This window comes from Cetorhinus maximus, chromosome 8 (assembly GCF_964194155.1).
Source record: "Cetorhinus maximus chromosome 8, sCetMax3.hap1.1, whole genome shotgun sequence".
In the NCBI taxonomy this organism is placed as follows: Eukaryota; Metazoa; Chordata; class Chondrichthyes; order Lamniformes; family Cetorhinidae; genus Cetorhinus; species Cetorhinus maximus.
Window position 1 is genome coordinate 134,262,938 of NC_135886.1, and position 25,163 is coordinate 134,288,100.

Here is a 25,163-nt window from a genome sequence, read left to right on the forward strand (position 1 = left end):
ACATGAGGAGGAGAATTTTATCCCCGTCAGGTGGGCATAGGCGTTAGCGGGCACGCAGCTGATCGCTGCCCCGTGATTGGCTGTGCACCACCTTAATTGGCCTGCCCAGCGTGACGTGCACCCGGAAGCGCTCAGCGCTACCTGTGCGGATGGGCGGAGGAGGGAGTGTCGGGGCGTGCGGGCATGCGCGAAAGAACGCAGAAATCTCCCTGAGGCACGGAGCTGCCTCAGGGCGAGTAATTTAAGTGTGAAAAATTGAAAAAAAAGAATTAAAAAAATTATTCAGACATGTCCCCTCATGTGACTTTGTCACATGAGGTGGGACATGTTTATCAATTTACATGAACCGTTTTATTAAATGTATAAACCCTTCATGAAACCTCATCCCGCCTGTGGATGAGGTTCCATGAAAAATGCAAAAGCCGTCTGGGCTCTTTGCCTTCCCCCTGCGGGGCAGCCCTTACAATTGCTTCAATTAGTTGATTAATGGCCTTAATAGGCCTTTAACAGCTCAGTGTGCCCGCAGCCGACTCCAGTGCATGCCAGCCGAACCGAAGATCGGAATGACACGCGGCGACGTTGGGACGCACACTCAATGTCACTGCTTGTCATTTCATGCATCGGCGAGTGGGGCCTGCCCCCGCATGCCAACCAGAATATTCAGGCCCAGGAGAACTTGAAGTCCAGCAAGTTGCTAACACAAACCCAACCTCAAAAAGGAAGGTAAAAGCAATAAAAACTGCGGATGCTGGAAATCCAAAACAAAAACAAAAATACCTGGAAAAACTCAGCAGGTCTGGCAGCATCTGCGGAGAGGAACACAGTTAACGTTTTGAGTCCGAATGACCCTTCAACAGAACTAAGTAAAAATAGAAGAGAGGTGAAATATAAGCTGGTTTACGGGGGGGTGGGACAAGTAGAGCTGGATAGAGGGCCAGTGATAGGTGGAGATAACCAAAAGATGTCACAGACAAAAGGACAAAGAGGTGTTGAAAAGGAAGCATAGGGATAACATAGAGAACACCTGCTGGAAAGCACCCTGAGAAAGGGGATAATGAAGTGTTTGGATAGCTATCAGATGGTAAGAGAGAGACAGAATGGATGTACAAATTGATTGGTGTTCTCTGTGGAAAAAAAAATGGACTTCGCTAACAGCAAAACTTTGTGAATGTGATAAATTTAGATTTCAGAAAGACTATTGATACCATGTCACACAGGCAATTAATCCATGAAAGACATGCAGGATGTTCACTAAAAATGGGTTAAACCAAAGAAAGCAAAGGATGTTTACAAATGGAACTTCATTGAACTGGCAGGGTGGGTGGGTGGGGGGGGGGTGGTCACTGAAGCTGGAGCCATTGCTGTTTGCAGTGTGTATAAATGATTTGGAACTGGGGAGGCAAACAATTCTACATTTGCCAGTGAAACCAGACTTGGGGGTAATATACAAAAAAAGAAAAAAACAGGTTACAAAGCGAATGGGGAGATGGGCTGATGAGTGGGAACTGTTGTTTAATGTGAACAAGTGCAAGTTAATAAGACTAGGGAAGTAAACCAAACAGTAGGAATACATCGAAATGGCCATAGGTACCAGAACACTAAATAAGGCTGAATCACGGAGTTACTGCTGAATAGCTCATTGAAGTCAACAGCTGCACTGTTTGTAGCGCTGATAAAGAAAGATAACAAGATCTTTGTATGTATAGCCAGAGGGATAAAACACAAACCCCAGGATTTGATCGATGAATGTGTAAAAGGCAGAGATATAGCCACACCTACTATGCAGAATTCTGCAGCAAGAATATTTGGGTATTGGAGAAATGAATAATCAATCTGATACCTAGCTAAATGCATTGGGCCATGAAAAGACAACAAAAAACTTGGGATTGTTTATTATGGAGAAGACAAACAGGAGAGATGTTATTCAAGCTTTCAATATTCTTGACAAAGGTGAATTAAACCTGGATAGTACACAATGAGATTGCCACAACTTCTAGAACAAGGGTCAGCTCAAACCTCAAGGAGGGTTAAGGTACATGGACAATTAATATTTAGTTATTTATGTTGAGAATATTGACGATGTGAAATGAACTGCTCAGGGGAACAATGGAGGTAAAATGTATGGGAAACATTAAGGGAGGGTTGTATGAATATTTGACAGAACGTGCATCAGTTTTTGGGACTGGCCACATGGACCGGAGAGTTGTTCAGATCTTGTGTTTTCTCTTTCCCCTGTTATTACAGATCCACTGTGGTTGGTTGCAAGTTCTTCATTATGGTTAACAAAATCAGATGTGTAAGAATCACACGTTAGAAATGACGCATTTCTGTGAATGTGCTGGAGGGTACAAAATTAAGATGCAAAACAGGCATTTTTGTCAATTAAAGGAGAAAAGCAGCCCATAATTTCTACAACTCAGGGACAAACATGATGTGGATCTGTGCTGTCCTTAGTGTGGGCCAAAGAAGGTTTTCCAACAAATAATTTAAACATTTCAAGTGCTGTTAAGATTTGCATGAATCCGTTTTTGTCCAGCCCTCAGCACATAAATATGACTCAATAACTTCGCAAACCAGGCTTAATGGCTGTAAAATTTAAACAGCAGGATTATAGCTCAAAAGGCAGTGAATTACCAGGCCTGAAATTGCAGAATTAATGATGCATGTTGTCCATCACAATAACATGATTAGCTTTTAATCATCAAATGTGTTTCCTGATTTAACTCAAATTAAAATAAATTACAGGTACCCAAACAGTGATAGCTACTTATAAAACAAAAAGGAACATTCACATTGGCCAAATAAAGCAATAAAGCTGCATGATGGAAAAGCTTTAACTATGCTTTGACAAACAGAATCAGTTTATTGAGAGAAATAAAGATCATGACTTTAGATCATTTATCAAACTAATATGCTTCCATGGTCCAATAAAATTAAATATATATATAAATTTTGAAGAGATATAATTGAACTGAGCTCTGATCTGCTTCTTGTGACTTAAAATCCTGCAGCAATAGGAAAGAAACTGATTCCTCTGAATTCCAACAGTGCATTTCCCATTTGTCTTGTTCAATACTGAACTGGGCATCATATAGTCAATCTCTAAGATTACCTTATTCCACATCTGCAATATTGCCTGCTGAATTGTGGCATCGCTGTTACTGTCACTAACTCTCTTGTCTAAGCTTTTGTCACTTTCAGAGTTAAATTCTCTCCAGCCCAACCTTCACCCATCATCAATCTCTGACTCATCCTGAACTGTGGCTTCCTGTGTCCTATCCCACATTCTGCTCATTTATCCTCCCTGCCTCGATCAGCCTCTAATGGCTTCTCATTTCTGAATGCTTTGATGTCAAAATTATTTTCCATGTATACAAGTCCATCCATGACCTCACCTCTGTAAGGTCCTGCAACCAATAGGCCTGTCAGTTCTTCCAACCATGTAAGTGTCACATTGAGAGATATGTCTGTTTTCAGATCACTCTTTGTTCTTCAGAGTACGCAGTGCTGTGTATCTCCCTTTCCTTCTACTTAAATTTTTGGCATCAAAGCCTTTAACCATTCTTTCCCCAAACCTTCCTACCTTGCCATATCTCTTCCCACTTTAAAAATCCTTTTCAGAACTCATCTCCTCATTCTCGCCTATAGCCAATTTCCCTAACCCAAGGTGTGAGCCTTTGTTCAGTGGCTAGCACTCTTGCCTTGGAATTTGGAAGTTGCGAGTTCAAGCTCCATTCCGGAATCTGGAATGATAGTCATGGGCCTGAATTTTTCCCTCGTCAGGCGGACTCCGTGGGAGCGGGCGGGGACCGGTCAGGGAGCCGACTGGCGCCCGCGATTGGCCCCGCACCGTGATTTCACGTGGGCGGGCCAATTCAGGCCTGCCCAGTGTGGAACGTGAGCAGCAGCGCTCAGCGCTGCCTGTGCGGGCGGCGTGAGGAGGGAGAACCGGGCCTCGCGCGCAACTGCGCACAAGCAAGCGCTTCAATCTCCTTGAGGCACGGAGCTGCCTCAGGGAGATTGAAGCGCTTTAAAAAAAAATTAATAAGCGTAGTAAAAATGAAATGAAACATGTCCCCTCATGTGACTGTGTGAAATGAGATGAGACATGTTTTTAATGTCAAAATAAAGGTTTTAGTTAATTAGTATTAGCTTTAGGCAACCTCATCTCACTCAGGGATGAAGTTTCCTAAAAAAAATGTAAAGGCTGCTTGGCCGCTTGCCAAACATTAGGTTGGACGGGCAGCGTAAATTTCAAGTTAATTAGGTCCTTAATGGCCTTAATAGGCCTTTCAATTATCAGCAAACGTGCAGCCGACTCTGGCACACACCCGCCGACCGAAATATCGCGCAAATGCGTTATGATGTCGGGATGCACGCCCAACGTCATCGCGCATCATATTACGTTCCGGCATGTCAGGGTAAAATTCAGGCCATGGTAATAATAAATTGTGGTAGTGGGCTCCAGTATTAGATACTATATGGTACTCTGTACTGGATAGGGAGTCACCTGACCTGGGGATTGCAGGTCAGATTGCACATGTTGGAGCCTGTCTTAATAGAATTCAGTTATTGCAGATATGTGTTTATGTTAGGAAAATGTGTTAACAATAAAGTTGGTTCAGCTACAATGTTGATGACCTGTGTGCATCATTGAAACAAGAAACAAGACACACCTAATCTAGACTGACAAAAACAAAAAACTGCGGATGCTGGAAATCCAAAACAAAAACAAAAATACCTGGAAAAACTCAGCAGGTCTGGCAGCATCGGCGGAGAAGAGCAAAGTTGACGTTTCGAGTCCTCATGACCCTTCAATAGAACTAAGTTTCAAGTGAAGCAGCATTTCACTTGCATTTCCCCCAACTTAGTCTACTGCATTCGTTGCTCCCAATGCGGTTTCCTCTACATTGGAGAGACCAAACGCAGACTGGGTGACTGCTTTGCAGAACACCTTCAGTCTGTCCGCAAGCATGACCCAGATCTCCCGGTCGCTTGCCATTTTAACACTCCACCCTGTTCTCTTGCCCACATGTCTGCCCTTGGCTTGCTGCATTGTTCCAGTGAAGCCCAACGCAAACTGGAGGAACAGCACCTCATCTTCCGACTAGGCACTTTACAGCCTTCTGGGCTGAATATTGAGTTCCACAACTTTAGATCTTGAACTCCCTCCTCCATCCCCACCCCCTTTCCGTTTCTTCCCCCTCCCTTTTGTTTTTTCCAATAATTTATATAGATTTTTCTTTCCCCACCTATTTCCATTATTTTTAAATGTATTCCATCCATGGTTTATTTCAACCCACCCCCACTAGAGCTACCTTGCTTGACCTGCTCTCCACTCTTAATTAGCACATTCTTTTAGATACGATCACCACCTTCAACACCTCTTTGTTCTTTTGTCTGTGACATCTTTTGGTTATCTCCTCCTATCACTGCTTGCTTGTCCCCCCTTCTCCCCCCCTCGCCCCCCCCACCCCTTAAACCAGCTTATATTTCACCCCTTTCCTATTTCTACTTAGTTCTGTTAAAGGCTCATGAGGACTCAAAACGTTAACTCTTTTCTTCTCCGCCGATGCTGCCAGACCTGCTGAGTTTTTCCAGGTATTTTTGTTTTTGATCTAGACTGACAAGTCCAGGGTGGTACTGACAGAATTCTGCCTGCAGATTTTTGGAAGAGCTTTTATGTTGAGTCAACCTATGGATGTGGATGTTAAGGATTCCCTGGCTCTGTTCAAAGCAGAACAGGAAAGTTCCGAATGACAATAAAACAGGTTATCTAGTCATTATCTCATTGCTGTTTGTGGAACCTTGCTGTAAGCAAATCGGCTGCTGCATTTCCAAGCATTGCAACAATCACTACACTTTGGAAGTACTTAATTGACTGTAAAGCACTTTGGAGGTGCCCTGAGGTTTTGAATAAAGTAAGTTCTTGCTTTTCCCAATTCCTGATTGGTGCCTGAAATTTTCTTCACCTCTCCCTTCTGCAGCACCATGGTATCTTTTGCCATATTTAGGTGTAGACTATCACTGCTAGCTTGCTCCAGAAAACCTCACCTGCATCAAAATTAACTCTACTGCTCAAAACTGTAACCAAACACATGCCAAGTTTCATTCCAAGACAAACCCCTGGCAAAGCAAACCCAGTGAAATTGCCAATGTTGTATTTATTGTTTGCTCAATAAGAAGACACCAATCTCACACAGGACTGTTAAACTAAATGTGCGTTCCATTTATTTGAAGATGTAGTACAGGATTGCTCAGCAGACACATTTACTACGAAGATTCAACAGCTATTGTTAACAGGAAAGTACAGCTGCAATTCCTTCACATCACATGCTGCTAGCTAAACTGAAAGCTCCTCTGAACAATGTCTGCTAGCTTGCTCCAGAAAACCTCACCTGCATCAAAATTAACTCTACTGCTCAAAACTGTAACCAAACACATGCCAAGTTTCATTCCAAGACAAACCCCTGGCAAAGCAAACCCAGTGAAATTGCCAATGTTGTATTTATTGTTTGCTCAATAAGAAGACACCAATCTCACACAGGACTGTTAAACTAAATGTGCGTTCCATTTATTTGAAGATGTAGTACAGGATTGCTCAGCAGACACATTTACTACGAAGATTCAACAACTTTAGATCTTGAACTCCCTCCTCCATCCCCACCCCCTGGTTTACATCCTGGCTAATTACTCATTAGCATATTCTCCCTTAAAGTAATATCACAGCAGATGATTAGTTTGGACACAATAAAATATAATTGTGACAGCTTGCAAAAATTAATTTTCCATAATGTCTCAAATTCAAGCTATTGTCAACATTTTGGAACTTAACTCTTCAAAGTGCTTCTGATACAAGTCTTGAATCTTGCAAAATGATAAAAAGGATTTATTTGGGAGATGGATTGCATCCTTTTGCATCTTTTACCTAGAGCAGTTCCATTGAAAAACAGTTCTACTACAACATTCTTACTCAAGGTTTAGGAAAAGTTATAAAGTTATCTCCAATGGGCTATTTAAGCTTTGGGCATTTCTCAACATTATTATACCATTTAATCAAAATGCTAAGTATGATCCGTTGGTTTTCACTGATGTTTGCCAATGGCCCTCATCTATAGCTGACACAATAATTGAATTGAGTGATGTTAGTCAACGCCAGAACAGATGCTGTTACCAAGGGGCATCTGAAGCCTGGATTGTTATCATTCAGTATTAAGGTCTTTATCTTATGTATGTTCCTAAGTGCTGGACGAGGTCTGGTGGGAGACCTGATGAACTGTGTATACAGGATTATAGATTATATTTGCCTTACTCCTGTACTAGAGCTTGCATTTTTTTTCTTTATTCTTTCATAGGATGTGGGCGTCACTGGCAAGGCCAGTATTTGTTGTGCAACCCTAACTGCCCTTGATCTGAGTGGCTTGCTAGGCCATTGCAGAGGGCAGTTAAGAGTCAACCACATTGCTGTGGGTCTGGAGTCACATGTAGGTCAGACTGGCAGATTTCTTTTCCTAAAGGGACATTAGTAAACTAGATGGGTTTTTACAAGAATTAATGGTAGCTTCATGGTCACCATTACTGTGACCAGCTTTTAATTCCAGATTGATTCATTGAATTTAAATTTCGCCAGCTGCTTTGGCAGGATTTGAACCTACGCCCTCACAATACATGCTGGGTCAGGAATTACTTGTCCAGTGACATTACCACATTGCCACCATCTCCCTTTATTTAACGTGTTACAACATCCCAACCCAGTTCATAGGAATGTTATTAAATAAAATTTGACACTGGGCCATATAAGGAGATTTTGGTCACTTGTCCCAATAAATTTGGTCTTGGACATATTTTTTTAAGGAGCATTTCAAAGGAGGAGAGAGTGGTAGAGGGATGGAGAGGTTTAGAGGGGGAATTCCAGGGGCTAGATATTCATGTCTCCATGTCTCCGTGTACTTTTAAGTTGGCAGGAGGGCTATAAGGGGCCAAGGAGGTGAGTGGGAGGCATGGGCTGGCATGGATGGGGAGTGGGAGGGAGATTGAAGAGGTCTGAGGGATGAGGTCTCGTGGGCTTGACATTTAACAAAACAACTGAGACGAAGTCCTTGAGAACCAATGCGGGCCTTTTAAACATAAAAGCAAAATACTGCGGATGCTGGAAATCTGAAACAAAAATAAAAATTGCTGGAAAAACTCATCAGCTCCGACAGCATCTGTGGAGAGAATGACAGAGTTAACGTTTTGTGTCCATATGACTCTTCTTCAGAGCTCTTCTTCTTCAGAGCCTTTTAAACAGCCCGCCTTGGCACTTGGCAGCCCCTGTGGCCTCTTATCCATGTCTGGGAGCAGTGAGCCTGACACCATCATGCAACCACCATCCCCCCCACCCCCAACCTCCTACCCCCTTCCCACCCCACAAATAAAAACCCAAAGCAAAAATTGACCCTGACGGAGCACATTATCCCAAGGTGGCTGCGGCAAGCCGGGAAATTTCCCAAGTCGCGCTATCCACTTCAGGAGTGAAAATCCAGTCCCAGTGGAAGCCGCTGACATGGGGAAGACAGCACTTGTGCCATTTTTTTGCAAGTGCACTTTTAAAGTCCTTCAGATCGATGGATCACACCTCCTAGCTTCCGGAATGCTGACGTAGCAGGGGGCCCACGTGATGCTCGGAGGATTGCATTGCTGTGGTCAAATCGGGGATAACTGTCCCTTTCAAAGCCTTAATTGTAAATCCTGCCGCAGGTTGTCATCACCTTTGCAATAAAAAGCCTGAGGAGGCGGGAACACACCAGTGAGCCAGCCTGACACTTGCTTTCCAAATTTCCCTGAACCCCTGCCAAAACCACCTCCAATGGGTTGTAAAAATTCTGCCCTTCGTCACCCACTAAAAGCAATAGAAGCATTCATTCCCTCTGTGCGCAATCAATATTATAAAAGAGATACTAAATCATAGGGTCGGAAGTTGCCATGGATACTCTTCCAATCACAAATCTGAAAATAAACTGGAACCTTAGATATACCCAAAAATATTTATTAACCTTTTAATTATGTTCTCTTTGTATGGGCTTGCTGGTTAATTTCTCAAGCTCCCCCAGGGGAGCGCTGCAGTGCCAACACTGGCTGGAGGGTATAATTGCATGATCAAATGGCTTCTGTTCAAAATTACGACTTAGATTTTTTTACCACGGTAAGGATAGGATATAGGACTACAAAATGAGGACTAAATTACATTTACGTAGGCCTGCCCTCTAACTAACTCCCTGAAGAACGTGATTGTCTTTAAAAGTATGCATTACCGGAAGAAAATTGTTCCTGCAGTTCAATAAAATGCTAGGAAAGTGAAGTTCTTATAATTAGCATGGTTATTTTATGGTTCTTAATCTCAAGATTATAGATGGCTGCAAAAGAACAATTGGTACCTTTCAGCCTCATGCAACACAGTACTATGAAAAGTTATACAAGAAGAATCTTGTTATTGTCATTTTTGGGTATTATATTTGACAAATGTTTTGTTAACTTGATATTTCCAATTGCAAATGTTTACCTTGTACAAGAGAAAAGGAACAAACTGAAAGCCTTTCCCCCATCTAATAATTTCTAAATAACTGTGACGGTTCAATGTTATTGAATAATGTCAGGTAAACATGACAGAATGTTCTGAAATAAAAACAGAAAGTGCTGGAAATACCCAGCAGGTCTGATCGCGCCCGTGGAGAGACAGAGTTAACTGAAGAGACATATTTGACTCAAAATGTTAACTCCGTCTCCACAGATGCTGCCAGACCAGCTGAGCATTTCCAGTACTTTCTGCTTTGCTTTCAGATTTCCAGCATTCGCTTTTGCTTCGCTTATTCTGTATTTCAATTTAATTTTATGTTGGGGACTAGACTTTTCAGGTTTCATTTCGTTTGATATCATCACTCTACAAATGGGTATTGGTTAGGTGTAGAACGTTTCAGAGCAAACAGCGCACGATTAGCATTTTACCACACATATCTCATACTGTATGACAGAGTTCAATTACCAGCAATGTCAGCTTTCAATGTGTCACTAAGTGAAAGTAAGAACTAAAGAATCTTTGACTTGAAAAAAAGTTCATTTAACACACATCAAACTTATTGCATCCAGGAAAACACAGTCAGTTCTATCTGTTAATAAACTTCTCTCTGCAGGAGCCATAATCCAGTCCATCACAATCTGGCAGCCGCCAGATTCAAAGTCACTACAGTACTGCAAGGTATCTGTCACTCAGTTCAAATACAAGCATGTTGTGGATTTTATTTACGCGCAGGTTGAGTCAGAAGATCAATAGGACGTCCACAGCTCCGCCTTAAGGATAGCTTGCAAGTGTGATATGAAGGCCCTAAACATCGCTTTTCGCATCTAGGAGATACTAGCTGACAATAGAGAAAAATGGCGACATCACCTGTGGTTCAGGATGCACCATCATGATAATTAGTGGCTACAGCAGCCTGGCAACAGGCACCAACATTGAAAACAACAACCCACAAAGACACCTGATAACCACTTCATATGCAACATTTATGGCAGAACCTGCCTCTCGTGGATTGGTCTCCACAGCCATCAGCAAAAGTGCACCATGTGAGGTTACCCCATCCACAACAAATTTGATTTGCTGCACTTCCATCACCTTACATAAATGGAAGGTTGTTGATGACAATCGATTAGAAAATTGACTTTCATTTAAAGGACACTCATCTTGATAGGGTAGACATAGAAAAACTATTCCACTTGTGGGAAATTCCAAAGCTAGTGGACATAAATACGAGATAGTCACAGGGAGTGAGGGATCACCTATGTCCGAGATGCTGGAACATCAGAAGAACTCTCCAAGTCTGCCTTAACAAATTGATGGAACCGTAGTTAATGTTTCATCTGAATGATGTACCCTCAGACAACACAGATCTCCTTCAGTGCTGCACTGAAGTATAAGCTGGGCTTATATGTTCAGGCACTAGAATGAACCCACAACCTTCTGGGCAGAATTTTCCCCCTGTCGGGGGGGGAGTTGAAGAGCGGGCGCGCGGAGGTGTGCCTCCTATTGGTGCCCCCGATCGGGGGCACGCCGCCATTTTACATGGGTGGGCCAATTAAGGCCCGTCCATTGTGACGTTTGCACAGAAGCGCTCCCTGTGCGGGCAGGGGATTCCCTGAGCTGAGGATGCGCTCTTTCGAGCATGTGTGCAAAAGAGCACATTCATCTCCCCGAGGCTAAGTGCAGCCTCAGGGAGATCGGCTGTACGTTAAAAAATCAGAAAAATAGAAAAAAAATTTCCCTGACATGTCCCCTCATGTGACACTGTCACATGAGTTGGGAGTTGGGACATTTCCATAGCTTTTAAAAACACTTTAATTAAAATTTTAAAATCCTACACATGAAACCTCATCCCGCCCATGGATGAGGTTTCATACTTTGTCTAATGCCTGCCAGGGCTACTGGCCTTCCCGCCAGCCTTAAGGTTGGACGGGCAGGTCCACTAATTAGTTTAATGACTCTGTCAATGGCCTCAATTGGCCATTGACAGGTTGGCGGGCGCACAGCTGATGCTGCTGAGCCCCCGCCTATTTGAAAATTTAAATGGGGCGCGGTGACGTCAGGAGTTCCACCCAACGTCATCTTGTGTCATTTTACGTGTCAGCGAGCAGGCCCTGCTGACCGACTGAGAAAATCCTGGCCTCTGACTTATATGTGAAAGTGCTACCATCGGAGTTCAATCACTTTACACCAATGTAAAATTGGTGCAAGAAGCAGGTGACAGTCTTTAATTGTAGATTGCTTCAGAAATAATGCAGATTTGAAGAATCTTATGTAAGAATTTGTTCTTGCTAAACTTCTACATGGGCTTCAAATTGATATCCTTTAATATAATCCTGTGACCCTTACTTGTGGCCACAAGTAAGCAGTGAGGGGACTGAGAGGTTTTTTTATGGATGTTTATTGGTTAGTATGTGGAATAGTAAGGGGTCGCCCATTAGATGAGGGAAGTTTTTTTTCTTTTAGAGGGTTGAGAGACTTTGGAATTCTCTTCCTCAAAAGGGGGCTGAGGCAGAGTCCTTGAATATCCTAAAAGCAGAGGTAGAAAGATTTTTGATAAGCAAGGGGGTGAAAGTTTATTGGGAATAGGCAGAAATATGAGGTTAAAATCAGATCAGCCACGATTTTATTGAATGGCGGAGCAGGCTTGAGGGGCCGGGTGGCCAACTCCTGCTCCTAATTCATATGTTAGTAAGGATGGATTCAAATCACTGTATCAAAACATGACAGGAGGAGGTGGGGGCATAGAGTGAAAATGTGAAGCAAAAATTTTGGCGCAGGAATGCTGTTCTTTATGATGGAGTGACCAATTCACAGAATTGACATCTGGATAAAGTGTGAAGGTAAAAAGCCCGAATTATTTTACAAACACTTAGAGGGCATCATTTACGGCCTTCCTAGAAGGAATGAGTTAAGGTGGATGAACGACCATCTCCTTTACTTTCCATTGTTTAAGTACTATCTTGACTATAGATCTTACAACAGCACTCAAACTTTTGGTCATTTTACACGTCACTCCCTCAGATCAGGATCACTAACAGAAAGGAAAATGCCCTCGGACTTGGCCCAGTGTACATGGTATCCAGATGGGAATTTGGATCTTGTTTTTTGCTGCTCTGAGCTAAATACTAGATCTCTTGCATTTCAAAAGAAATAGCAAAATTAAGCACCTAATATCTTCAAATCTGAATACCTCGAGAAAAACATGGAATGGGAGTTGCTGTGGTAACCATTGCTATAAAGATATGTTATACAGAATATATCACTTTATAATGTCATTGGCTGGATACATACATATATATATGTATTGAACTTTTTGAAAAGAACACTTTTGCTAAGCAAAGGACACTGGCCTACAGAAGCTACTATGTTGCATTTGTGAAGGACACACACTGCTTTCTGGAGCTACAGAGTCTACGGAGTTCTCAGAGACAGTAGTTAAATAAGCCCAGTCTGAAATCAGAGAAAGGTCATGTGACCCAGTTCTTGGGTGTAAAAGGATTTGAACTAACAGTCAGAGAGACTGCTAGAGGGGCAATGTCCATACCCCATCTCTCTTTCTCTGAAATCTCTCTCATCAAAGCTGAGCTATTTGTGATTTGAAAACCCACCAGAAAACTTCATTGCTGCAAACCAAGGGTTCTTACAGGAGGATTCCAAAACAACGCCACTATCTCCAAGAGAAATGAGAATCAACCAGCCAAGACTGTAGCCCGATTGTTTCAGTGAGAAATCTGTGTACCAGCAATAGTGACCCTTCAGCTGCAAACAAACATCTGGACAATCTTTTTTTCTGACTTTACTTGTTACTTGGTCAAGTATTATGAGAGCAGGAGTAGGCCATTCAGCCCTTCAAGCCTGCTCTGCCACTCATTGAGATCATGGCTGTTCTTCTACTTCAACAACATTTTCCTGCACTGTCTCCATATCCCTTGATGTTTTTAATATGTAGAAATTTATCAATTTCAGTCTTGAACACTCTCAACAACTGAGCAAACTTTTAAGATCAGATACTCTGCAGAGTGTATTTCTTTTTTGCACGCTTTGGGGATTGTTGTGTGATTTTGCATTAGTGGATAGTTGGACATATTTATATATTCTAATCCATTTGTTAATATTTTCTACATCTTTACCCGAGTGAGTTGTAGCAATAAAACTAACTCTTATCTTGTTAACTTAAGGAAACTTGCTGGCTGATTCCTCCCATCAAGCACAGTTAAGTGCATATAGAATTGGCAATATCACATCGTTTAAAAAATTCAAACTCTGTTATAACCAACCCAGGAGCGGGACAAAGAGCGGAATCAGTTCAACCCTCCTAACTTGGTCGTAACACCATCCTTACAGAACAATCGATATTCATAATATATTTCAACATGAACAGCGACCAAACAATATAGGTTATCCTAATGCACTGACACAATGCCATGGAAAATTTAGCCCAGTTCCACAATCTCATTTGTCACAAGTTGGATGACAAACATTTTAACACCTTGGAAAAGGATGACGAATATAAACAATTGCTTCTCCAACTGGCTACTAATATGCAGAGCTAAAAATATAAAGCAGCGACAAACCTATTGCGCAGTACCAAGAACAGAGGGTGCATTATAGCAATACTGTTTGAAGTTTTATGTTAGGATGTACAAGGGCAAATTCCAAGGACCTCAGTCATCACAATTCAGGTATTATGAGCAGAATGCATGCCCCACAGAGCCTGTAATAATTCTCATCACGTAATGAAAATCAACTTTGCTCTTGCTCATTGTTTTGGCTGTTTCAATGTTAAGCTTCAGCTTTTGCAGTAAGCAATTCTTCCACTCTACCAAAACTGCCAAAGGAATTAGTAGCCCCATCAACCACATGGAAGCTAATTTCCTCTGTTCCTAAGGGTTAGCGCACAGTTAATTGAGCATTGAGGTGTGGTAATTTTGTGTATTAGTGTTAATGTAGTGAGGGGGCAGGCATGCTGCTAAAATTGCTGCAGGAAATCAATGTTAGTCCACTGAGTCTGCATTTACAGAATGTCAGGTTTTTGTTGAAGAAAAGTTGATGAGTTACTCTCTCAATTCATGAGCCTTGACTCGTAACATGCACAAGGTATGTAGGTCACCTATTTTTACCCTCCTATTTACAGCACTTTCCAATTGGCTGGCACTGTTCTGCCTATTTAGATATATTATCCAGCTCATTCTGTACTTTTCACACTCTTCCTCTGGTCACTGTGTTCCCTAATTTGGTAACTGCAAATCTGATAAGTTTGCACTAGGCTTCTGGATCCAGATCACTGACGTAAGTTATAAACATTTGAAACAAAGAGGCCTTAATTGGGAACCATATTCAGTACTTTCCCTCCAACACAACTTCTTCAATAAGAACCTAGTGTCTTCTACCCTTCGGCCAGTTTCTTGTAAATTCCTAAGAGATGATTCAATCAAAGTTTTCAAGATATTAAGGAGAATAGATTGGGCTGATTGAGAGAAATTATTTGCATCAGCTAGGGAATCTAATGACATAGGATATAGTCAAAGAATTAGAGCCAGACTTTTCAGGACTGAAATTAGGAAATGTTTCTTCGTTGCGATAGAAGTTTGGAACTTTTTTGGGCAAACGGCAATAGAATTTTAAAACTGAGATAGACCAATTTTTGTTAGCCAAAGGTATTAAGGGATATGAGGCAAAAATGGGTATGCAGAGTTAGGTCACAAATCAGCCAGTATCTTGTTGAATAGACTCAAGGCGTGAAATGGCCTGCGCCTGTTTCTACATTCCTACGTTAATCCAAATTCCCTGTGCTTTGCACTTAAATAATATCCTTTCAGGTGAACTTTGTCAAACACCTTTTTCAAGTCTAGGTATGTCATACAGTTTCATACAGTGTTGTCATTGCACATCAAGAGTGGAAACTGTTACTGTTTTCTGAGAGTTTTGTCAGATATCTGGCAGAATACCTGTGAAAAACTCCTCAAACTTGACTGGAAGAGAATACCATCTCATGGCTTTTTTTATTCCTACATTCCATTTGTGTATTTTGAGTACATGTGAAAAAAAATTTTTCTTCAATGAGTGATGTCATTTTTGTTACTGTACATATAGGGTTAAATAAAAAGTTCACTCGGAGAAAGTGACCCAGTTTGATTTGATACCATAGTACTAGAATATCGGTGTTGTGTCTGACTAGATGTTGGAGGGAGGGGCTAGATACCCAATTTAAATATTTTGCGTGCATCTGTTTGTTTAGCAGCTTTGTCCAAGTTTAAATGTCCACTGGACTGACCCTGTAACAAGAGTTTAGGAAGTGTGTAAGTGTGAGTGGACATGACTTGTAGATTATTTGTATTTCAACTTTTCAGGGACTCAGGAGAGATAGGGTTATGTGCCTGTAATGTTGAAGGTGGCTGTACTGATACATAAATGTCTGTACCCAGAGACCACCTTGGAAGGGAGCATTTGTCGAAAGAAACACAGGTATTGGGTGATAGAAACGTATCACCCACACCAGCGTGTTGGAAAGTCTTTGATGGTTCATGAATTTCTATAACCTTCTTCATTTTAAGGATTAAATTGACATCAATCAGGATGTGAAAAACTGAAATCACTGACAGAGGACATGAAAGGAAGATTAAAGAATGCTAAAATATAGTAGGGCTGAGAGAAAAACATGATATAAAAGAGTAGTGGTTGAGAAAGAGACCTCAGAAGTCGAGGAGACCTAATCAGCTGACAACCTCACTGTTAATGGGTGGATTCCCTAGGGTGAAACTCGTAAGTGTTGTTATATGTTTAATTAATATCAATAATAGTTATCATGTGCTTGATAAATCTATGAATATCTGTCTGTAACGTTATTATTCTGAGGAGTAGCTTACCTGTAAGATCATCCACCCTCGAACGATAACCATTTTTCCCTACATTTTCCCTCCTCTGTTCTCCTTAAGTTGCTGACAATTGACATGGTACAAATCCTTAGCTGTCATCAATGCTCTGCTACATTGTCCATATAGCCCTTCCCCATTTGTGTGACTGGACAGTGAGTGTCAGGAAATGCTCAAAGCTGACTGTGTTCTCACCTGCCATTTATTAGCAGAGGCTACCAGATAATGATCAGAAGCAGTAACCTCTTTGGGATTAACAACATACAAATCCTTTATCCATAAAGCCATTAGGAGCTGGAACTGTATAAAACGCTGATGGGGCCACAGCTAGAGTGTTGCGTGCAGTTCTGAAATCTGCATTATAGGAAGGATGTGATTGCACTAGAGAGAGTGTAGAGGAGATTTACCAGGATGCTGCCTGGGCTGGAGAGTTTTAGTTATGAGGAGAGATTAGACTGGGGTAATTTTCCCTGGAGCAGAAGAGGTTGGGGGGGGACATGATTGAGGTGTATAAAATTATGAGGGGCATAGTGTAGACAGGAAGGAACACTTCCCCCTTGGTGGAGGGATCAATAACCAGGGGGCACAGATTTAAGGTAAGGGGCAGGAGGTTTAGGGGGGATGTGAGGAAGAATTTTTTCACCCAGACGGTGGTGGGAATCTGGAACTCACTGCCTGAAGGGGTGGTAGAGGTAGATACCCTCATAATATTTAAGAAGTATTTGAATGCGCACTTGTGATGCCATGGCATAAAAGGCTATGGGCCTAGTACTGGAAAATGGGATTAGAGTAGTTAGGTGTTTGTTTGACCGGCGCAGACTCGATGGGCCGAAGGGCCTTTTTCTGTGCTGTAGACCCCTATGACTCTATGAGTATGTTTTATTATTCTGAATTGAGACTACCTCCAAGAAGCAGACCTGAATTGTATAGAGCAAATTGTATTTGCTTTAGATCAGTGATAGAATTTACTACATGAACGAATTGATGTGAACTGAACAGGAGGCTGGCAAAAAAATGTTGCGCACATGTAGAATGTATAAGCAGAGGCCTCTGCTACTTCCCCCCGTCCACCATACCTTCAAGGCATGCAGGTAAGAATGTCTCTCACACACACACACACACACACACACACACCACCCCCCCACACTATATTGCAACATCAGTGGTGTGCTGGTGCTAACAGTGACATTTGGTAACAACTAAACAGCCTATAATTAAGAACTTGTCAGGTCCTCCACCAAAATGGCTTTCTCTGGCTCAAGGGACTCCTGTGTAAGATTGCTTCCTGCATTACAAAATGCCCAATGTATTATAATGCTAAAACCTAATCAACTATGTGCAGTTTAATTGAGCTGCTTTGGTGATAATGCGATGCTGTTTAGATCCAAATGAACTCTTCAGCAGTAACAGAAGCCAACAAGAGCTCTCGAGGGTAGAGATATTGAGTGTCACCTAACATACCCACTTCAAGGCTGTCTGATAATAATCACCTATTAGAGGCTCTCCCTTGTCTTTACATTTGTAGTGGAGAGGGGGTGGGAATGGGGATGGGGGAGGAAACATTTCAAGCTTGATCAATCTCTTCAATTTATTATATACTTTAACTATCAAGGGAATCTGTGATATATGACTCTACACTGCCAAATGTGATACAAAGCATTAGTGTGCAAACATCTTCCCTGTTTTGTCTTTTACTACACTGCTGCTTTTTTGTCTCTGGAGTGGGGAAAAATCCTAGTAGTTACTTTAAAATGGCTATTCGCTGGTGGTTTTCTGAAGGCAACAAAGCAATTTCCCACCCAGCTGAAAGAAACAATCCCTGTTGTTCTACAGGCACTTTCTCATGCACTGGATTTTGGTGTAGAGATGCATTGCCACAATGCAAAACAAAATAAAACAAAGATTTGTACCATGATAGGGTTTTCAATCATGATTAAGTATATTCTGACAATGTTAAATGAACCATGAATTGCCTAGGTTTTCCTGAGTATTCCCAACCAACTCTCTCACATCAGGTTCGGAGCTCAAATTACATCTTATAAACTAAGGATAGGCATGTAATTTGTGCTGGTTGCAAAGCACAACTCTAACACTTACAATCTTTTGGTGTATAAAATAATCTAATTGATATTTGGTTGACTGAAGCAGGAACCCAGTCAACCAAAAACACTACGTAACTGAAAAACACCTCTGAAGTTTCTAGCATATATATTTATGCATGGCTGAACTTTTCACACGTTATTATGTTTGCTAATCATGAATTTACGATCACACTGAATAATTTCTAATTGTTCTGTCTAACTGACTTTTAGACATACTATTCTAAAATGTTAAATGTCTGCCTAGAATATATTCCATTTGGCTTGAGCACAAGGCAGCACTTAAAACTGGTTTAAATTATTACATAGAAATTATTACATAGAATTTACGGCACAGAAACAAAGCATTCAACTCAGAATTTTTTTTTGCTAAGATTGCTGGCAGATTACTTATTTAGATAATTATTATCTAGATCTCCATATCATTATTGTAGCAATTGCAAATGGAGTCTTGAATTCAAACTAAAATATGTGAAGCCTTCCGTCTCATAAGACGTTGGCTTGAACCATGGTGGTCAACACTGTGTTAAGCACCACCTGGTATGCCTCAGGACCCCTACTCCAACATGGCAATCTCTGCTGCGTTTACTGAAGACGAAGACAGTGGGCGAAGGTGTGCACAATCTGCTGGCCTCAATTTTTCTCTTTGGGCCCTCTTCTCGGCCAGCTGAGCTTTTTGTTTCTGCCTTCCAATGCCCTTCCAAACAGTCCGCCATTAGCGACTGTTGCCCAGTTGTCAGTGCCAATGACTGCCATCTTTGTAGCTTGCTTGCAGATGTCCTTGTAGCAGTAGTATGGACACCCAGGAGGTCCTGGTACTGCAGGTCTTTGGGTATATGGCCGTTATTGTGGCCATGCCAACACAGGTCTCTTTAGCTTAGTAATGAGTGTATGCTGATGGAATTAGGAGCTCTGAGTTGGTGACCTGGTCCTGCCAAGAGTTACTGAGGATATGTCGTAAAGCCCAGCTATTCAGTCCTGAGATTGACATCCATCTTAACATGGACTTACTTTCCCTGAATATGGCAGTAAGAAACCCAAATCCAAGTTGTTTCCACTGTCCCATTGTGAACACACATGACTGCTGGACTCACCAGGCCCAGTACTGACTATCCTAGAAATGGATTCAGCTGGGTTCAGACTATGAAGGCCACAAGTCTCTTAAAACTAGTGACCGCTAGTTAAGAAAAATACATAAATTAGCATAGAGCTACATAGAGAATGGAACGTATAGCAAAATAGGTTAACTAATTGACACATAGGTAGTGTTATGATTGCAACTATGAGAATACTGGACAAGCCTGATACTTGTCAGGATCTAGCTTAATAGACTATAATCATTTTCAGAACGTAATGCGTGGAAGATCCAAGGGTAAGGAAATAAGCAGCAGGACTCCACGATTAAATCGAAACCCCAAAGAATCTTTACTATACAAACTTGAACAAAACAAACACAGGCAGTAATGACTAAATAGGTACACTGAGCAAATAAGATAACGGCCAGAATTTTATGGCCTCGTCATGCTGGGGAGGTAAAATGCAGCGAGACATTCTAAACACCACTGACTTCGGTGGGAAAATAAAGTCCTACTGCTGTCAAATTCTGCCCAATGATTCCAAAGAATATGGCCAGAATTTGATGTCCTGCAGGCCATACAACCATGCTCAATGGGATAGATTTTGAACAGATCTAGGACCTCAAGACTGGGCATCCATGAGGCGCTGTGGGCCATCAGCAGCGGCAGAATTGTACTCGAACACAATCTGTAACCTCATGGCCTGGCATATCCCCCATTCTACCATTACCATCAAGCCAGGGAATCAACCCTGGTTCAATGAAGAGTGCAGGAGGGCGTGCCAGGATCAGCACCAGGCATACCCAAAAATGAGGTGTCAACCTGGTGAAGCTATAACACAGGACTACTTGCATGCCAAAAAGCATAAGCAACAAGTGATAGACAGAGCAAAGCGATCCCACAACCAAGGGGTAGGACCTAAGCTCTGCAGTCCTACCACACCAATTCGTGGATGGTGGTGAACAATTAAACAACTCACTGGAGGAGGAGGCTCCACAAATATACCCATCCTCAATGATGGAGGAGCCCAGCACCTCAGTGCAAAAGATATGGCTGAAGCATTCGCAAGAGCAACTAGGGATGGGCAATAAATGCTGGACCAGCCAGCTAAGCCCACATAGCGTGATTGAAGCCCCTATCCATTTCATGGACACTGGATACTGCAAAGGCTATGGACCCTGATAATATCTGGCTATGTGGAAAACTTCACAGGAATGTTCTGTACATAAAAAGCAGGACAAATCCAACCCAGCCAATTAGCACCCCATCAGTCTACTCTCGATCATCAGTAAAGTAATGGAAGGGGTCATCAACATTGCTATCAAGTGGCACTTGCTTAGCAATAACCTGCTCACTGATGCCCAGTTTGGGTTTCCCCAGGGCCACTCAGCTCCTGGCCTCATTACAGTCTTGGTTCAAATATGGACAAAAGAGCTGAACTCCTGAGGCGAGGTGAGAGTGACTGCCCTTGACATCAAGGCAGCATTTGACCAAATGTGGCATTAAGGAGCCCGAACAAAACTGGAGTCAATGGGAATCAGGGGGGAAACTCTCCGCTGGTTGAAGTCATACCTAGCACAAAGGAAAATGGTTGTGGTTGTTGGAGGTCAGTCATCTCAGCTCCAGGACATCACTGCAGGAATTCCTCAGGGCAGTGTTCTCGGCCCAACCATCTTTAGCTGCTTCATCAATGACCTTCCTTCTATCATAAGGTCAGGATTGGGGATGTTCGCTGATATTTGCACAATGTTCAGCACCATTCGTGACTCCTCAGATACTGAGGCAATCCATGTCCAAATGTAGCAAGGCCTGGACAATATCCAGGGTCCGGCTGACAAGTGGCAAGTAACATTCATGCCACACAAGTGTCAGGCAATGATCATCTCCAACAAGAGAGAATCCAACCATTGCCCCTTGAAGTTCAATGATGTTACCTTAATTAAATCCCCCACTATTAACACCCTGGGGGTTACCATTGACCAGAAACTGAACTGGACTAGCCATATAAATACTGTGGCTACAAAAGCCACAGAAGAGCAGGTCAGAGGCTAGGAACTGTGCGACAAGTAACTCACCTCTTGACTCCCCAAAGCCTGACCACCATCTACAAGGCACAAGTCAGGAGTGTGATGGAATACACCCCACTTTCCTGGATGAGTGCAGCTCCCACAACACTCAAGGAGCTTGACACCTTCCAGGACAAAGCAGCCTGCTTGATCGGCACCACATCCACAAACATTCACTCTGTCCAGCACCGCCGCACAGTAGCAGCATTGTGTACCATCTACAAAATTCACTGCAGGAATTCACCACGGCTCCTTCAATTGTACTCCCAAACCCACGACCACTGCCATCTAGAAGGACAAGGGCAGATAGATGGAAACCCCACCACTTGGAAGTTCCCCATGCCACTCACCATCCTGACTTGGAAATATATCGCCATTCCTTCACTGTCACTGGGTCAAAATTCTGGAACTCCCTTCCTAACAGCACTGTGGGTGTACCTACACCACATGGACTGCAGCTCACCACTACCTTCTCAAGGGCAACTAGGGATGGGCAATAAATGCTGGCCCAGCTAGCGAAGCCCAAATCCCGAGAATGAATAAAACAAAAAACTTAACCAAAAGTAAACAACCCTCAATTCACCTTAAACTGAAACCAAAATTCTACATTCCTAACCCTTAATATAACCCACAATAAAGACAGTTATAACAGTAGAGAGAAGTGGAGACTGAGAGAAATATCCTGGGCAAATCTGTGCTAGCCAGCAACCATGGTCATTGCATCAGCAATTATCAATAACTGCAGCAAAATTTGCAGGGTTGGCATAAAATATGACACTTTGGTTGAAATATTTAAGTGAATAGCCTGCTGCAAGTTGCTTTATTCAAATAAATGTTGCATTTGCAACAGATTAAATGTTGAGCAACATGCTGGATTTAAACATTTTGCTCCTGCAGAACAATGTGACATATCTTTTCAATGTGGAAATTGTCCAGTATTCTGGGAAGTCGGTTGCACTCAGGACTGTGTGGGGAAGCTAGAGGTCAGTAAAAATCTGGGACACATCAAGAGGACAAATGAGTTTGATCACCAGGAGTAAGCAGGATCAGAGCACTGGTCTACTTATGAGCAGTTTCACAGGAGATACAACAACATACTTTAAATATGGCCTTTACTCATTGCCCCACTGAATCTCTTAAGACATGGATAATGTAATTAGGCCTCTGGACCAAGGTTTTCTCTGTCTTTCTCCCTGTAATTATATCATATTTGCATGATTTTACTGCAGCTGTTCATTAGCATCAAGACATTTTTCACCAGTTCAAATAATAGACCATAAGATGTCGGAGCAGAAGTAGGCCATTCGGCCCATCAAGTCTGCTCCGCCATTCAATGAGATCATAGCTGATCTGGTAATCCTCAACTCCACTTTCCTACTTTTTCCCCATAACCCTTGATTCCCTTTCTGATTAAAAATCTGTCTATCTCAGCCTTGAATATACTTAATGACCCAGCTTCTACAGCCCTCTGTGGTAAATAATTCCATAGATTGATTACCCTCTGAGAGAAGAAATTCCTCCTCATCTGTTTTAAATGGGCGCCCCCTTGCTCTGAGATTATGCCCTCTTGTCCTCGACTCCCCCACAAGAGGAAACAACCTCTCAGCATCTACCCTGTCAAGACCCTAAGAATCTTATACGTTTCATTAAGGTCGCCTCTCATTCTTCTAAATTCCAATGAGTACAGATCCAACCTACTCAACCTCTCCTCATAAGAAAATCCCTCCATAACCGGGATCAACCTAGTGAACCTTCTCTGGACTGCCTCCAATGCAGGTATATCTTTCCTTAGATAAGGGGACCAAAACTGTCCACAGTATTCTAGGTGTGGTCTAACTGGTGCCTTGTATAGTTTTAGCAAGACTTCCCTATTTTTATACTCCATTCCCTTTGAAATAAAGGCCAACATTCCATTTGCCTTCCCTATTTCCTGCTGAACTTGAATGTTAGCTTTTTGGGATTCATGCACAAGGACTCGCAAATCCCTCTGTGCTGCAGCTTTCTGCAGTCTCTCCATTTAAATAACATTCAGCTCCTCTATTCTTCCTGCCAAAGTGCATAACCTCACATTTTCCCACATTATATTCCATCTGCCAAGTTTATGCCCACTCACTTAACCTGTCTATATCCCTCTGTAGACTCCTTGTGTCATCCTCACCACTTGCCTTCCCACTTATTTCTGTCTCATCCGCAAACTTGATGATGGTACATTCACTTCCCTCATCCAAGTCATTAATATATATTGTAAATAATTGAGGCCCCAGCACTGATCCCTGTGGCACTCCACTAGTTACAGGTTACCATCCTGAAAATGCCCCCCTTATCCCAATTCCCTGTTTTCTATTAGTTATCCAACCATACGTCCATGTTAATATACTACCCCCAATGTTCAATGTGCAATTAAAGGTCATTATTTCCAAATATTGTAACCCATTCTCTACTTTAATGCAAGAATCAATTATTCAATAGAATAATGTCAATGGTAATATATCTTCAACAATGCAACATTATTATACGTTGACCTACATGTTTACTAAATTTCCCCTTACCTTAAAACACACGTGTAGAATCCATTATCTTGTAACTCTGCTGAATGGAACCAAATAGAATCCTCTTCTTTGCTTATTCTGCGTCCAGCAAATATAATTGGCTCTTCTGAGTCTCCTTGCCCATCATTTTTATACCACATTAGACTGAGTCCTGAATTCTGTGCCATGCTGTAGTTAGTCCTGATGTATCCATAGAACAGTGCACATTTCACACGCACAGGCTCTCCTGCCAGCACCATGTATTTCTTGAGATCCACAGACCAGTCAATACAAACGTCAACTACAGTGAAGGAATAAAAATTAAAAGAAAAACACACGTTAGTCAGTGGATTTTCTTTGTCCCATCAAATGCCCTCAACAGCTGACTGAATCAGAAGGGTGTGTGGCTGAACCTAAGATTTAAGAGCACCCTTTTATTTTGGTGAAAGTTGGTATTTTCTGTGCACTTAAATAAACAAAAGCATGATCATTGCGAGAAAGCAACCACTGAACATTGTATGGAACGTTCTGTGAAAGACTTACAAAATAACACAGCAAGCGTTGTAAATTATATGGCAAAGTATGTCATTTTAACAATCATTTTATCAATTAAGAGGGCCATTATTCCCACATCTTGTAGTTTAGCAGCAGGAAATAAAATTAAAACATGGATGAATGTTTTATTAAACAACTTGCTTTTCAGCATTTGATCCATCATTTTCTGATCTTATGTCCATAATAATGACTCCTACATTTATATAACAGTTTGAGAATGCTGAACAGGATACAGTGACTGCCCAGATGTGAGGTGTGAATTCATACTCTTAATCAAGCAGGACACAAAGGTTGTCAAGGCTTAAGGAGGGGGAGCTTTGCTATCTCACTCCACCCAACCCACCCATTTTTGGGAGTTAAGATTTATCCCGATGTCTAGTCACATAACATAGGAACGTAGGACTTAGGAGC

General features: G+C 42.0%; 1 protein-coding gene across 1 annotated transcript in view; it reads right to left on the bottom strand.

Annotated features, from left to right (window-relative positions):
- The window catches only part of il1rapl2 (interleukin 1 receptor accessory protein-like 2), a 979,321-nt gene that overhangs the window by 462,779 nt on the left and 491,379 nt on the right, over window positions 1-25,163 (bottom strand). The window contains exon 2 of the mRNA XM_078546280.1: window positions 24,219-24,498. Within this exon, the coding sequence (XP_078402406.1) occupies window positions 24,219-24,498 (280 nt within the window). The remainder of the gene's footprint in view (window positions 1-24,218; window positions 24,499-25,163) is intronic.